General features: G+C 30.8%; 1 protein-coding gene across 1 annotated transcript; it reads right to left on the bottom strand.

Moving 5' to 3' along the window:
• Window positions 1-7,322: 7,322 nt before the first annotated feature.
• On the bottom strand, window positions 7,323-9,912 carry LOC18055954 (pentatricopeptide repeat-containing protein At2g22070). The gene has a single exon (XM_006451194.2). The coding sequence runs from the start codon at window positions 9,817-9,819 to the stop codon at window positions 7,729-7,731; it is 2,091 nt and encodes a 696-aa protein (XP_006451257.1). The 5' UTR covers window positions 9,820-9,912; the 3' UTR covers window positions 7,323-7,728.
• Window positions 9,913-16,616: the final 6,704 nt, after the last annotated feature.

The following is a 16,616-nucleotide window of genomic DNA, read 5'->3' on the forward strand; positions in this document are numbered from 1 at the left end:
AAGTTTATGATTTTTTTTAAAATATAAATGTTTTCTCCTCTAAATTCTAACGAATTAATATTCAATATAAATTATAGGATAAATAATGAGTTGTTTAAAAAATCTTAATATATGACTTAATATCACTATTAATTGATAAACTAATAAACACTAAAAATTACTTATAAACTGTTATAAAATTTAAAAAATATCACGTATTGAATGAAATTTATCATTTCAATACTTAAAAAAAAAAAATTAATTGTGATGTTGTAAAACTTAACTCTTGTATCTAATTGATGATAATCGAACCGTTGTTCGTTTAGCTCCTTCTTAACAGGCATCGACCTACATGGCATGGTGTGCGGGGCCCGGTTAAAAATCTATTTTAGGGAAGATAACGACCTTAAATGGAATTTAGCCTATTTCAATATAAATTATGAAGTTGAAGTCTACGATTAGGGTATCTTATATCATATAACATTTATTATGATTATTAAGTTTGCGAGTTCTTCATTCAGGCCCCTATTGAACCAAAATCCTAATTTCCCCACATTTTTCCACCTAACCAGAAATACCATTCTCCCTATTATATATTATTTTGATTTTTTTGAAGATTTTTCTCGATATTCACTTCATTCTCCTTCAATTTTGATAAGTATATCTCATAATTTTTGCTCCTCATATCCATTTTACAAAACCAAAAAAAAAAAAAGGGAAAGGCAACTTATGTCCATTTTAACTTAAATACCCCTGCTCATTTCTAAATATTTTTATGAGCGTTGCTATATACCCCAGGTCAAATCCCGAGTCAACCCTCGAAGATTGTAAAACGATGCCGTTTTGAAAATTAATTTTTTTTTCATTTTAAAATTAAACATCTGCTGTTTCATTTCTCTCTCTTTTCATTGCGTTCCTTTTCTTCCCAAATACAGAGCATTGTTATCTTCCTTCACAGCCCTATCTAATTCCTCCAAATCTACTTCTGAAAACGATGCATCACAAAGATGCTGCTTCTGCAAACGACAGATCAAGTAAATGAATGCACTTAAATCATGTAGCTTGGCTGGTTTTTCAAAATCTGCTTTTGTCTTTACTTTTGCATCATTTTCAGAAGCAAAGTCTAAGGTTGAGATGTGTTTTAATAATCCTGATGGAAAAAGATTACAACGGTTATGGGTAATTGGAATTTTGGTCCCTGAACACAATCTTTTTTTACTTAAAAAAATCTAAAGATAATGTTCTCAAAGCACATGTTTTTTCCTTTTCCAAAACCAGGAGAGAGATTGCAGGGACTGTGGCCAGAAAGAATTCTTGTTTATAAATAATTTTTTTTTTTTTGCTATGATGGCTGTCGGTGGTGGTGGTGACGATGGATGGGTACGTGTGATGGTGGCTGCCAGGCGTGATGGCTATCGGTGGTGGGGGTGCCGATGGCTGGGTATGCGTGATGGTAGCTACCAGTGCCTGTCGGTGGTGGTTGTTGGTGGTGGTGGCTATGAAACGAAGAGGAATAGGAATACAATGCCAAAGGTTGTGAGACGAAGAGGAAGAGAAGGCAATTTTGGGCTGCCGTTGGTTTTGCCTTAACTAAGCCAAAACGACGTCATTTTAGTGAGATTGAAAATGACAAAAAAAAGTTGAAACGGCATCGTTTGGATTAATTTCGGGGTTTGACCCGGAGTTTGACTCGGGGTAAGTAGCATTTTCCTATTTTATAACTTCTGCAACTTCTTCTTTAATAAAGGGGTGGGTGACTTTTTACTTTTTACTTTTTACTTTTATAGGATTTGAACTTGAGTAATTAGTCATGAAAAACTATTTGAAAATCACTCTACAAAGTTCAAGGAGCCAACTCTTACAAGTTACATTACATATACACCACAAAATGCTGGAAATTGTAGTAGCTAATTCCACCATTTAATTAATGATTCTACTCAAATAAAAAGAATATAAATTTTAGTACAGAGGTAATTTTAAACTACTCTCATAAAATGATTATCTTTAAAATGATAATCACTTTACAAATTTCAAGGAGCCAACTTTTACAAGTTACACGACATATACACTGCACAATGTTAGAAATTTCACCATTTGATTTATGTTTCTATTCAAATAGAAAAAAAAAACTTTAGTATGGAGTTAATTTTAAATTATCCCTCACAAAATGACAATCTTTAAAATATCTTTTTAAACTATTGTAAATCTCAATTTTATTTTTGTTAAGAAGAGTAGAAATTTTTCATCAGCCTATCCCTATTTTTCCTTATCTTTTGAATAAAAATAGAGGTGAACTCAGATAAATTATGATTTCGTGAGAAGGGTAATAAGAAATTTAGCCTTCTACGACGGATGTACTTACAGCGAATATAAAAAGCAACCATGTGATTCATCAAAAACACTTGTAGCTCTCGCTCCAAGCCAAAACGACAATGAATGGCGCCATTCATTTCAGCGTTTTAATGGCTTATTATCAATAAAGAAATTAAGAAAAAAAGCACCAAAATCAAAGTCAATATTTGAGTAGAGAATATTTCCTTGCACGGTACGTACCACACCTGCATTAAGTTTCGATTTAAAACATATTGCTGCATCCCAAAAAGGAGGGACTGATTGATTGAAAACGAAATATCAATAAATATTCAATTATCATATCAATTATATATCACTACTTGTCCCCATTTTTTTTTTTTTTTTTTTATAAGCAAAAGAAAAGGCAAAGTTCATGCTTTACGTAACTTCTTGTGTAGTCCTTAGTCGTCTGATTCATTTAGGAAAAATGATAAAAAGACGAAACGCCGACAAGAAGTTGACAAAGTAGAATATATATCGAGTTTAATTTATTAATTGCGTTGTAAATTCAATGAGTAAAATTGGGTTTAATTTAATATATTTTTTTTTGCCTAAAGATCAATGCTTTTTATTTAATTGTATATATAGTTTTAAAATGTTGGTTCCAAGTGTAAATGTGTGATCAATAGGTGGGTCATCCAAGTGTACATACATTACATCAACTCAATAGTCACGCTAATAACTAAAGTGTTGTTTAATTAAATGCATATATTGAGATACAACTCATAGATTGGATGTAAGTTATTTATAGTGTAACTTATCCATACATTCAATGGTAAAGGATTGTATAATTTTTGGTTGAGGAATAAGATTGAATGATTGATATGGTCCATATGGATGTGTAAAAAGTACGGTGGAGAATATTTAAAGCTTTGAATTATCTTTAAAGATTTATGTCAATTCGTATTTGGTCTTGGATACATTGATGTAACAAGAGTACCTACTTTTAAGTGATTTTTAAAATTTGCTTGCCATCTTTAAAGGATAATACTTTATAATTTTGATACACAAGATTTCTTTTCTTTTTTTTTTCCCCCTAATAATTTGAATAATTGAACTCCAAATATAAATCAGAGAGAATTTGATAACCATTTTCCTTACAGAAAGATACTAAAATTTTTAGTTTGATTAAACAAATTGAATGGGATTGCTTATAAACTAAACATATAAATGAGTGATCAATAATGATCTTAATCTCCAACTTGGCTTGATCAAATTTCTAAAACAACCTCTTGAATTAATCAACTATCATGTTTTAGGGAGTATATTTTCTATGAATTTATCCGGACTAGGCTTCCAATGCACTGACTCAATTGTAAAGGGTTTTTGCTCCAACTTCAAATGTGTACATATTATTGTAAAGTTTGAAAAGAAAAGCGTATCCTTTGAAATCGAGGTTTTATTATTTATTCATTTAAAACAATAGATTTAAGTCATCAATTCAAAACATATTCTAGAGTTTATAAATTGGGGAATATGCTGCGCGAGGCCGAAAGATGTCACTTCTATTTGACAATATTGATTGGGGTGTGTTACCAACCTCGAGGACCATGGGGCGTGGGGGCACATCAAATTCCTTCTTTAGAAGAGATATTTTCGACAAAAACAAATCATGCATAACCAGATCAGACGAAGTTTATTCGACAGCCACGCACGTCCATTTGAAACCAGGCGGGCCCCACAAATTAATGTTGGGTCCTCCAATGATGCGCCTAATATCACTCTGCCGACCTCCAAATGTGCGATGACGTCAAGACCGTGTTGCGAATAAAACGTGGTCGAAAAATTTTTAAACCGACGGATCCGCATCAGGGATAACAGTCAAAAGGTTGACCGCGAGATAAGATGTGGGGCGGTGTTGTGGTGCTACGACGAGGAACAGGGTAGGGGCCGCTGGATTTGCGGCGTATACAGAGTCTCAGACCAGATCTGGCAAAACCCACGCGAGTTGATGATTAAAGGCTTCGGTTCTTTTTGTTGAACAGTGAAAAAGGTTCAAAACCAAAAAAAATTGGTGGTATCTCCACCCATACTTTTTGTTTACTTATCCAACTTTTAGATAATAATTACAAATCTAATTTTTTTTTTTTTTAGATACAAGAAAGACTAAATTATACAATATTACAATCTATTTTTTTTTTTTTCTAAAGAAGTATCAAAGTGATAAATTTCATTCAACTTGTGATATCATTTAAATTCCCTAACGACTTATTTGTAGTTTTTAGTGGCTTACAAGTTTATCTATTAATAATGATAGTGAGTCATAATTTAAAGTCTTCTAAATGTCTCATTATTTATCCTATGATGTAGATTGAACCATTGGTTTATTATAATTAAAAATCTTGAAGACTTTTACTATTAGCTCTACTATGCGCTTGCATATGTAGCGATGGATGGATTTGTTCATGGTGATAAATTCTTTAACAGATGAAAAAGATAAGAGAAAGAAATTATCATAATTTTTCTTAATTTGATAAGAAAATTAAAGAATAAGAGAATCTATTACAATACGTAAATGATAAATTTTGATTTTTTAGAGAAGAAAAAAAAGTAAAGAACGAACTAAGAGGAGATAACCTTTGTAAGTAAATTTTTTTTTTTTTATAAAATTATGAAGGGCTTTTAGGACAACTAATAATAAATCGACCATTAAAACAAGTACATTCTCAATCCTAGTGAACAAGGACTTCAACCCTCCTTGCACCCTTCGACACCACCCTTGGTTTTAACCTAAGTTTATATTGACTATTTTAACCTTATAAAATAAAAGTATCAAGAAATTACTTTAATACATTTTTTAAAAATTTTTTATACAAATTTTATTATTTCTAAATGTTATGTCAAACTACTTTATTAGTATGATTATTAATCTTTAATTAAATAACATAATGTCCTTTTGGTACAATGCTCATGTAAATATCATACCGTCAAATTTGAGTAATTTACATGTAGGATATTGATAATTATTAGATTTCATTTAAAAATATTTGATTATAAGTAAAAAAATTGCATACCTAAACTGTTTGATATAAGAATACATATTTATTGGGGTAATTATATTGTTAATTTATCTCATAATAATAAAATAGTCGAATAAAAATTATGTAAAAAAAATTTTAATAGTCAAAGATTGTTTTAAAAAAACCTAAGTTAAAGAAAAGTTATAAAAAAAATTAAATTGTTAATTTATATTTATTAAAAATAATATGAACTTGTTATAATATTTTACAAAAATTGAGCAGATGTACATGAATAGTGGGGTCAAAATATTCCTGCGCACCCCAAAAAAAAAAAATAAAAAATGTACATATATTTTTTGAAAAGTTAAGTTGGTGCCGGGGTCTTTGAAAATGATTTTCTGTTGTTTTCTGGCGAATAATTTGTCGACAATTCTTATTTTTAAAACTTGTAATAATTTTATTTTAAAGGGTTGGTGTTCATGATTGTTGTTTAGATGCAGAGTATTAAAGGATTTTGCAAGATATTCACGTTTTGTACATTTTATTCAAATGAAGAGCACCTCATTAAAACTCCCACAGTTAAATGTGTTTGTACGTACTATGATCAAATGATCTTTGGGTAGTTCTCATGTTACACTCCTCTTTTATTTTCTATTTTTTTAAATGTGTAATAGTTAAGATTGATTTCATATTTAGTGAAAAATATAAAATTTTAAATTACCTTTGTCGTGAATTAATTGCTTTTCTAAATAAGAGATAAATTGAGATTTTTTAAAATAAGAGGGTAATTTGAAAATAATTAATTCACACAAGAATAATCTAAAATTAAACCTAATGAAAAAAATGGTTGTGAGATTTATTGACACAAGGATAAGGTTTCGTGCCAAACTTAAGGTGGCATTTTTCAGTAACACAAAACCCAACTTGAATAATAATCGGTGCAGCTCTTAAGATTTCTCTAAAATCCTCATAACACTTTTTTTTTAAAATTTTATTTTTTAAATATCCTCAATTTGATTTATAAAATATAAATTCATAGATTAAAATTGACCATCTTCTTATAAAATTTCGCAAGTGCTTATTTTAAGTTTCATTTATAAAATACAAATAAATCTTAAAATCTTAAATTATTTTTTTCATATTTTATATAATTTTTATCTTTGTATTTTCGGACTCTTATTTATCAAAAAAATATCTTTTCAATTAAAATTTAAAATATAAATGTGAATTATGAAATGGGATCGCTATAAAAATTTGTTAAAAGAATAATTTATTTAAGTAGATAATTAAATTTCTATTCAAAATAAGAAATGAATTAATATGATTTTGGTCATTTAGGCATTTCAATTAAAAAGGGATTTTACATAGAATTTTGAGGGGGGGTCAAAAGGACAACTCACACAATTGTGATTGTGAGCCCAAACAGTAGACAAAACTCTAGCCCAATAGATTGTGGGCCTCCCATTATGTCGCTTCACCCCAAGGCTAAACATTACAACATCAGTCGCCAGTTTCAATTTCATTGGTCCATTACATTACACAATTAGGATGATTGCTAGTAATAATGCTAGGATTTCACACCACGTGCAGAATTGTTTCTTCCTATTTGTGAGGGCTTCAGCAGTAATCCATATGCGGCTACAAGACAGAGAGTCGAGAGACTTGATGGAAAATCAGAGTGGAAAACTGCAAAAAATAGTCTGGACAACAGGACAAGAGCAATCGTATATGAATACGAGGACATAAAGCAGCCAACTGAGCTATGGCATTGGCACCACTACATGTCTTGATGCAATAATCAACGCCTGAAGATTTCATGATGCGGTATCTTGGAAAGCAAGTTTTTCTGTACACTAAAGATGGCTATATATTGAAAACATCCAGAATGCTGCCGTAATGGTTATCATAACGGATCATAATCAATCAGCCGATGGCTTGCTTATTAAGAATCTTAAACAATAAACAATCAATGTGTCTACTAAAGAAAAAAAATTTCTTCTTATACCATATATCCTGCTCCTGAGTCTTGACATTCTAGGTTCCAGTATGATTTAGCATTGCTGATATTCCCTTATCAGCTTTTCCAGGAACAAAGCTGACGGAGCCGTCGCATTATTTTCTCTTTGAAATGTTTGCATATCATGAAATTCCTAATTTCTGTAACTTCAAACTCAAAAAGATTTCATCTGTCCTCAGGAAATTCTAGTATATTTCATTGTTGCCTATTCTCCTGCTAATGTGGCAGTTCAGTGTAATTTCCAATTCCACTCATTTTTCTTCTCGACTCTTTCCAATATTTATATGACTTTTGCCCTCTTTATAAATTCCAGAATGAATACACTTGCTTCTTCCCACCATCATCCAGGATGAAGGTGGTTTACTTTTGGAACTTTACGAGAGCTAAGCATTTTCCTCTTTCTCAGGCCTGTACCATTCATTACCAATTGTCCTTGCAGGAGCAATTCCCTCCTACAAAATGATGGAACCTGTTAGAATCTCTCAAAATGATTGTGCGTCCAATAATATCAGACGCAAACTTCATAAACAAATGGCAGTCGCCACAAACACGAATGTTTTTCATAATCCTAATGGGTGTTACTCCATGAGGTTTTTTGATCAAACAATAAGCAAGAGCAAGTTTCTCGCTGTGGTAACAAATAGATTTAACTTTTTCTTCCTCCTGTGTATCATGTAGAACCAATTTAGTATTGGGAGAGAAGCCTGCTTCCTGTAGCTTCTTAATCAGTTTGCTTAGTTCTTCATATATAATTTCTGTTTCTGGATGAGTTCGATCCTCTGATACAAACTTGTGGACCTTGTTATCTATCTCAATCCAGCTGTAAGCAGCAAATTTTTTAACATTCTTACTTTTCATGGAAGACCTTATAGATGCCACATCTTCCCATCTCCCACAGGCAGCGTACATGTTGGAAAGCATGATGTATGGACCAGCATTTATAGGTTCCAATTCAAAGAGATGTCTTGCAGCCATCTCTCCGTGCTTGATGTCACCTTTCATTGCACAAACAGATAAAAGAGTGGACCAAATTAGGGAGTTTGGTTTGTGGGGCAGGCTTTTAATCAGATCCACTGCTTTATCCACGTCACTGGAACGACCAAGGAGATTAATCATACAGGCATAATGATCCAGAGATGGTGTTATGCCATGAACTGCACTGATTGAATCAAAATGGTTTTGTCCCCGTTCAAACAAGTCAGCATGAAGACAAGCAGACAGAACAGACACAAAGGTAAAACTATCTGGTTTTAAGTTTTCTTGCAACAGTTTGTCATATAGAGCCAAGGCCTCTAAATCCTGTCCATTTTGAGCATAACCATTGATCATGGAATTCCAAGAAACTACATTCCTGGTTGGCATCATATTGAATACAGTCCAAGCATCATCGGTAACTCCGCATTTACAATACATATCAATAAGGGCACTAGACACTAGCAAGTCATCATCAACCCCCAGAACAACTGCTTTTCCATGAACTACCTGACCATGATACAGAGATGCTAGTTTGGCACAGGAGCTAACCACACTTGAGATACTAAATTTGTCAGGCCTTACATCTTCTGATAGCATCTCATTGAACAATATCAAAGCATCCTCTTCCTTTCCATTTTGGGTGTATCCAACAATCATTGTTGTCCAACAAACATTGTCCTTCTCTTTAATTACATGAAACAACCTGCCCGCATCATCTATACGCCCAGTTTGAAAGCAAGCACCTAGAATGTTTGAAACTGTAACCTCATCGGGATTCAAGCCCAAGAGCTGCATTTCCTGAAACAAATCAATGCATTTCTTAGGCTGTCCATTTTTCAGGTATCCAGAAATCATCAAATTCCAAGAAACCAGGTTCCTATTATTCATTCGGTCAAACAACCACCTAGCTTTATCAATCTCCCCACCCTTTGCGTACATATCAGTCAAAGCATTCCGAACAAAAACATTACCTCCCAAATTGCCAACAACAATCTTGCCATGAATCTGCTTCCCACGCCTCAAATCTAACAACTGCGCACATGCATTTAACGCGCTCACATGAGTATAATCCGTAGGTTCAAATCTATCTTTCTGCATCCTCGAGAAAACCTGCAGTGCCTCACGTGAAAAACCTTTGTTTGCAAAACCTGCAATCGCCGTATTATAGGAAACAGAGTCACGAATCGGCATTTTATCAAACAGTGCCCTCAAATCCTGAACAGACCCAGATCTTGCGTGCGCGGAAAGCAAAGCGTTCCATGAAATAATATCTCTCAGAGGCATTTTATCGAACAGGTCACGCGCGTAGGATAATTTCCCTGATTTAGCATAGAAATGAAGGAGACGATTGTGGAGGAATGTAGTGTTGGGCTCGTAGAAATTGAGGTCCATGTGGGATTGCAATCTCTTGGCTAGTTCAACGTCGTTGACTCGAGTGCAATCTAGCACGAGCTGAGTGTATGCTTCTTCAGTGGCGGCCTGGCCACGGCTGTAGAGTGTGTCAATAGCTTGCCGGAGCTTGTGCTTTGCTTTCATTTGTAGGGGTTCTTGGTTCTGAATTTGAATTACAGTTTTCTGTTACGCGGGTCAAGTTGTATGGCGCCTAGAAACCTAAGTGAACATGAGAGTGAAAATGAACTGCCAAATAGAATGGGGGTACAAAGTAGGTATTTATTAGGGTCGGTAAATTAAGGGTTGGGTTAGACTTTTTCAAAGGCCAAGTTCCTTAGAGTAAAAGTGCAAGGATGGGTCTGGGTTGGGTTTACTGTGAGCCTGTGTTAGATTTAGAACTTTACTTTGTTTTTAAATTTTTTTTAAAACTGTTGTAAATTTAAAATGATTTAATAATAATTAAGATGTTATAAGTAAGAATGAACTAAGGGTGTGTTTGGTAACTTGCACATCATAGGATTAAAATACTATTTTACATTAATTTAATACTAATTTATGTTTGGCGTTAAATTCGACTGGCGCGACATTGTATTAACTTGGAAAACTAATGCGGTCAAATCTGCATAAACCAAACTCGAGGGCGAGGTCAGGTTTACACCGCATTGTATTAGAACAAATCGAAAAAATAAAATAAAAAAATTTTGCAACATGTTCACGATGAAATTCATATCACCCAATCCAGCGCCACCAAATCGACCTGACAATCATCGCTTGACGCTATCACCGACGCCTTTACAGTACCGCGTGACACCATAGCTACTGCTCCATGAAGACGCCTTCATCGTGGAGAAGATAAAGCCCAAAGAAGAAGAAGAAAAAAGGAGAAAAAGAGGAAAACAAATTGAAGAAGACAAAGAAAGGAGAAGAAAAGGAAGGGGAAAAAAAAGAAAATGAAATGAAGACGAAGAAAGAGAAAAAAGAGAAAAACAAATGAATGAAGGGAGGAGAAAGAGGAAGCAGATAATGATATATTCAAAAGCATTATCCAAAGAAAAGAAAAATTTTAAAAAAGGAGAGAGGAAATTAAAAAAAGTAAATAAATAAAAATATGTTTTTTAATAAATAAACAAAATGTTAATAACTGTTGTTTTCTAAATATATATCATTTAAATTAATTAAAAAAGATTAATATAGTGCAACACCAAACACAATATAATTAAAAATTAATACAATACAGTATTACACCAAACGTTTTACAACATTATTATAATCCAGTGCTAATGCAATATAACATAATACAATACACTTGAATTAAATAATATAATATAATATAATACAATACAATGTTCCAAACACACCCTAAAAGAAATAAATATTTCAAAATAAAATAATAAATAAATAAAATAAAGCAAATAAAACTTTATAAATTTAATTTTTTAGTACTAGATTCTATAATTCAAGACTCTTAATTAATTAACACTTAAAAGAGAGTTTAATATTATAATTTTAAATTTTTTGATTCATTATTGCTATATAAATTATGAATTTAAATTTTTTAATTTTTCTATTATTTTTTAAATTTAAATTTATTATTCTAATTTATAAATTTATTTTTTTAAAAAATAGAAGGATTGGTCTGACAATTTTTTTTTTTTTCTCAAATCTTTGTCCAAGACTCTCATGCGGAAGGCGTTGGCCAAAGCTCATGGGAATGAGTCAAACCGGCTCGGGCTTGGCCCGGACTTTTATACCATTCTAATATTTATTGTTGTGAAAAATGAGAAGTATCCCAATAATTATAAAGCAATTGTGAACGTGTAAGATGAAACAAGAGGAATGAAAAGAAATAAGCCAAACGAAATTTGAGAGAATAATGGGTGGTGGCCTATTAAAGTTTCACCGGCCATTTCCTCAATAAAATCAAGCGGTACAATTCAGTTCAGACTGAACATAATGCATTATTAATTAAATAAACAAAATGACACTCTCACCACAAATAGCACAAGATGATAGCACAAAACTGTGCGTTTTAATAAAACAAAATTATAAAAAATTTATAAATTGGTGGGAAATTTATAAATTGGTTTTAACAGATGTATTGTGAATCTTGGGTTGATTGTTTTCTGTAAAATGGTATCAGAGCCAAATTTTTGGTCCAAACATTTTGTAATATCATTGTATATTGGTGGGAAATCGGTGATATATACTCTAATGGTTAGCCCAAATGAAAATTATATCACTTTGTATTGTTGGTATAACAAGCCGCGTAGTAGATTATTTTAAAATCAGAAGTAATGATGGATAAAACTAGACATATGTTGGTACGCGACACAAGATATGATTTAATGTTAGATTACAATGCGATATTGAATAATATATCTACACATATGCAATACTATTCATTAGAAAGATCTTATTTAGATATTAAACAGATAGTACAACTATATATATCACAAGATTATGAATTTAGAGTTGGAGAACTCAGAATAATAAAAAAAAGAAATTTAAATATAGATCCTATTATACTAAACAGAATAAAAAAAGAAGTTTTGAGAAATAATTTCCCGTGTAAACAATGGAATATTAATTTTGTTGATGAATATATTGATGAGCTTAAAATAGATTACAACAGATTCTTATCTATTAAACAAAGAGAAGAATATAATTTGAATAACAAAAGAATTAAAAGTAAAAAAAAAAATCCTTCCAGTAATATGTTGATAGGATATAATTAATCTACTCTTGCCTTATATGTAAAGGTTTAGAGGAAAACAACATTCCAAAGGATATAAGAAATATAATATGTCATAAATATTTAATAGAATGTAATGAAATATTATGCGGATGGTATAATGAATAAATTACATGAGCCATTAGTAATTTCACAAAATATAAAAACCAATAGGTTACCACCTTTTAGTTATAGGTAAAGATGATTTACCTATGGAAGATTCAAAACTTTTTGATCTAATAAAAATTAAGATATGTGGGGAAATAATCTGTTAAATTGGATTTCTCTATATTTATTAAATAGACTAGGAAACCCTAATTTTTCTATAAACGATGTAAAAAGTGTAAATGAAATATTAGAAATGATGAAAATATTAAGAAAATCAAAAGGTTGGGAGATCAAATGAGTGAAGAATTTGATCAAGTTAAACAATTAATAAAATATTTCAAATTGAAGATCAAGATATATTAAAAGAGTAAATCGTTAATGTCATAAATAGATTCAATAGACATCATATTGAATAAGATAGAAATTCAATTAAATAAAATAGAAAAAATTGTTGAGCAACTTGGTGAAAAGTTTGCAATAAATATAAATGGAAAGCTTCAAGACAATAGAAGTGCAAAAGATTAATCATAATTTGGAAGAATTACTCATTGTAATTCAAGAACAAAATAAATTTCTACAAGGTACAATAATTTACTTCAATGAGAAGAAAAATAATGAAATTCAATAAATATGAAGACCAATATTTAACAAAATAGATGGGAATAAAAAAGTAATACTCTAAGAATGTTAAGTGGAAACACATACAATGGATTAAAGAATTATGTAATCCAAGGCTATTTGATAAAAATGAAGAATCTGAAGCTAGTGAAGAGGAACATGTAATTATAAATTTACAAGATATTGAAAATAAAATTGAACATTTAAATATGAATGAAGCAAAGCCAAGAGTTTATGAACAAGGTGAATTTATCAATAGAGCTTTCTATGCCAGAGAAGAAATACTAACTTACGAAAGGCCACAAAGTCAATAAATTAGATCTAGTAAACCTAAAAAAGAATATAAGGCTCCAGAAGAGTATAGAGAAAGATCAATCAATTATGATGGAGTACGCTTAGATTTAGACTGTGTCAAAAATAGAGATAAAGCAATAACCGCTAAGGTTAAATCTATGAAAATTGTTCTTGCACTTCACAAGCTTGATAGGAATAATAGTACAGAATTCCTTAAAACTTCTTTCACAAGAATAGTATCACAATAGTACATGGGATTAAAACAAGATGATAAAAATAAAATATTATATAGAGAAAATCTTGAATGAAATGAAGCTCAAGAACAATCTTAAATAGATTTACAGATGAAATAAGAAAAAAAATTTCTAAGAGTAGACTGAGAAGCTGATTTTCAGCAAGAATCTAGAAGAAAAAGAATAGAAAATATAACGAAATTGATTAGGCTTGAGATATGTGATATATGTCATTTAGAAGCATACACATGTAGCTCTGAAGAGTTATACTATAAATATGAATTATATTATAATGATTTATATTTTATGAAAATACCAGACCCGTGAGAATAAAAAATTATGCTAGAATGTAATAAAGAATATGAAGATAATATAAACACTGATATGCTCGAAAATAGAATAGGTTTGCATGAAGTAGGATAAACCAATGGTGTGGAGAAATAAGAGATATGAGACTTATAAAAAAGCAAAATCAAGGATTATGTTGTTTTAAGTAAAGAAACAACCAAGATTTGGATGTTTATATAAAACCTATAGGCATTAAAAAAATTCAAAAAGAAGAAATTCTTTAAAACCAACAAAAAATATGACAAGAAAAATAAATATAAGAAGAAGTTCTTTAAAAGGAATAAATTAAAAAAAAAAAATCTAAAACTAGTGCATCCAAAAAGTATAAATGCTAGTTGGAGAATGAAGAAAGACATTATGCAAACATTAATAATATAGCCACAAACTCTTGTACTAATTTATTTTGTACAAACTGATGTGGTATGATAAAATTGGTTGAATTAAATATTTCTGGGTCCATATGATCTATTTTTTTGATTTGTATTTTCATTCAACCAATGAATTAATGCCAAATCAGTTTGAACAAGATAAATTTGTACACGAATTTATAGCTGTATCATCACTCTTGTGCAAATAGATGTCCTAAAAAGAAAAGAGTAAATATCAAAATGTTTGTGGATTTCAATAATTTAGAATTAATCACTGACAATGAAGATATTAATGACAATAATAACATTTATTATCTATTTGATGAGCCTTTAAGTAGCTTAGATTCAGAATGAATATAAAAGAAACATATAATAAAGATCTATATCAAGATAAAGAATTAAAAGAAGGTCCTTATAATAAAGAATTAATATTTGATAAAGAACAATACCTTAAGATTAATAAAAAAGGAATTAGAAATGTCTATGACGTCAGTCAATAAGTTTGCACAAGGAATTACTAACATGATCAATAGAAAAAAATAATGTATTTCAGTGTTAAGAGAAGAACCAATCGAGATAAGGCATGCCAAAGGAAATAAAAATGTACCTTTGTTATTAAAATCAAATATAGAAGATAAAATCAATAGAATAAAATCAAGTGATAAGCCCAAGATTGGCTATGTTCATATTGGAGGAATACAAATTATGATAATAGCTCATTTTAGAGAAGGAATATGTAGTCCAATAAATTAGGCTATTCTTGATAATAGAATAAAAGATCCAAAACACGTACTCTTTGGAATAATACAAGGAAATCTAAGCTATAAAAAATTAATATTTAGGATATACCCTGAATATTCTATAAATCTTAGAGATAGAAATGTAAACAGGACTTTAATCTTAAGTCATGATTTTAAATACTTTGAAATAATGCATGATCGATCTTATCCATATAGCATAATGTATGTCATATAATATACATTAACAAATTATGCTAATAGTGAAATGCTTGCTGATAAGAAATTTATAGAAATAGATAAATTTTTTAAGTTGGAAAAATACAATCTCTTGGGATTTTAAGAAAATTTGATTTATTAGAAGAATGGAAGATGGATTTGAATAGTAAACCTACTTTGATTAGAGGAAATACTACTAAAATTATAGAATATACACTCGAGGGAAAATTCATTAAAGGGAGTATGAGATCATTCTCTATACCTAAATGGGGATCATAATTAAGTAGAAAGCAAAGTTTTACTAGATATAGGCAACTTGTGATATCACTGTCACAAGAAATATTAGCAATAGTTAAAAGAAATAATCAAAATCTAAAGATTAAGATTGATTATAATAATGGAAAGTCATGACATGAGACTTTTACTATCTTAGATACAAGAGCTGAAAAATTTTATGTTGATGCCAAAATGTTTAAATATTTAGAAAGAAAAATTCTCATACAACCACATACATATTGTTGGTTCCATCTCATTTGGGGGCCCAAAAGGCTAAAGTCCAAAAAGAGTTGCTTGATGTGAAATTAACATTAAGCTTTGGACTTAGATGAAAATTGTCATGAAATTTGGCTTTAAAAGCAAGCGGCAACCCCAATTTGTGGAATCGCAAAAATGACGAGTGGAGAGAGAGAGAGAGAGAGAGAGAGAGAGAGAGAGAGAGAGAGAGAGAGAGAGAGAGAGAGAGAGAGAGAGAGAGAGAGAGAGAGAGAGAGAGAGAGAGAGAGAGAGAGAATGACTGGTTATTACAATTTGAGGGTAAGATTTTCAATCTTTAATTAGGCGATTGGAAGCCAAAATTAACTCCGTTTTCTCTCAAATTTTAAGGGTAAGTTCTTGGCATCACCTTCTACAATCCTAATGGTCTTGATTTTATTGTATCCTCTCGTTGACTATTATTTGAGATACCTATTTGTTAGAGAGATAATTATTAGGCTGCTACTGTAAGCTAAGAATATTGAGATTCTTGATGTTAGTAACCTCTAGTATTATCTAGTGAAGAATTTATGCTGTAATCTCATTAATATAGTGGAAAATTATATCGGACTATGGTCTCGTGAGTTTTCCTGTTTTGGATTTTCTACGTAAAAATCTGTATCTCTTGTGGCTGATTTTATTACTTTGGATTTATTAGTTTATTTTTCTGCCTATTTATTTGTGGTGTACATCCTATTTAATCACACAAAGAGGAAACAAGTTTGATATTTAGAAGTGTAGAATGAAGGATTTG

The sequence above is a fragment of the Citrus clementina genome, unplaced genomic scaffold, assembly GCF_000493195.1.
Source record: "Citrus clementina cultivar Clemenules unplaced genomic scaffold, Citrus_clementina_v1.0 scaffold_1, whole genome shotgun sequence".
Classification (NCBI taxonomy): domain Eukaryota; kingdom Viridiplantae; phylum Streptophyta; class Magnoliopsida; order Sapindales; family Rutaceae; genus Citrus; species Citrus x clementina.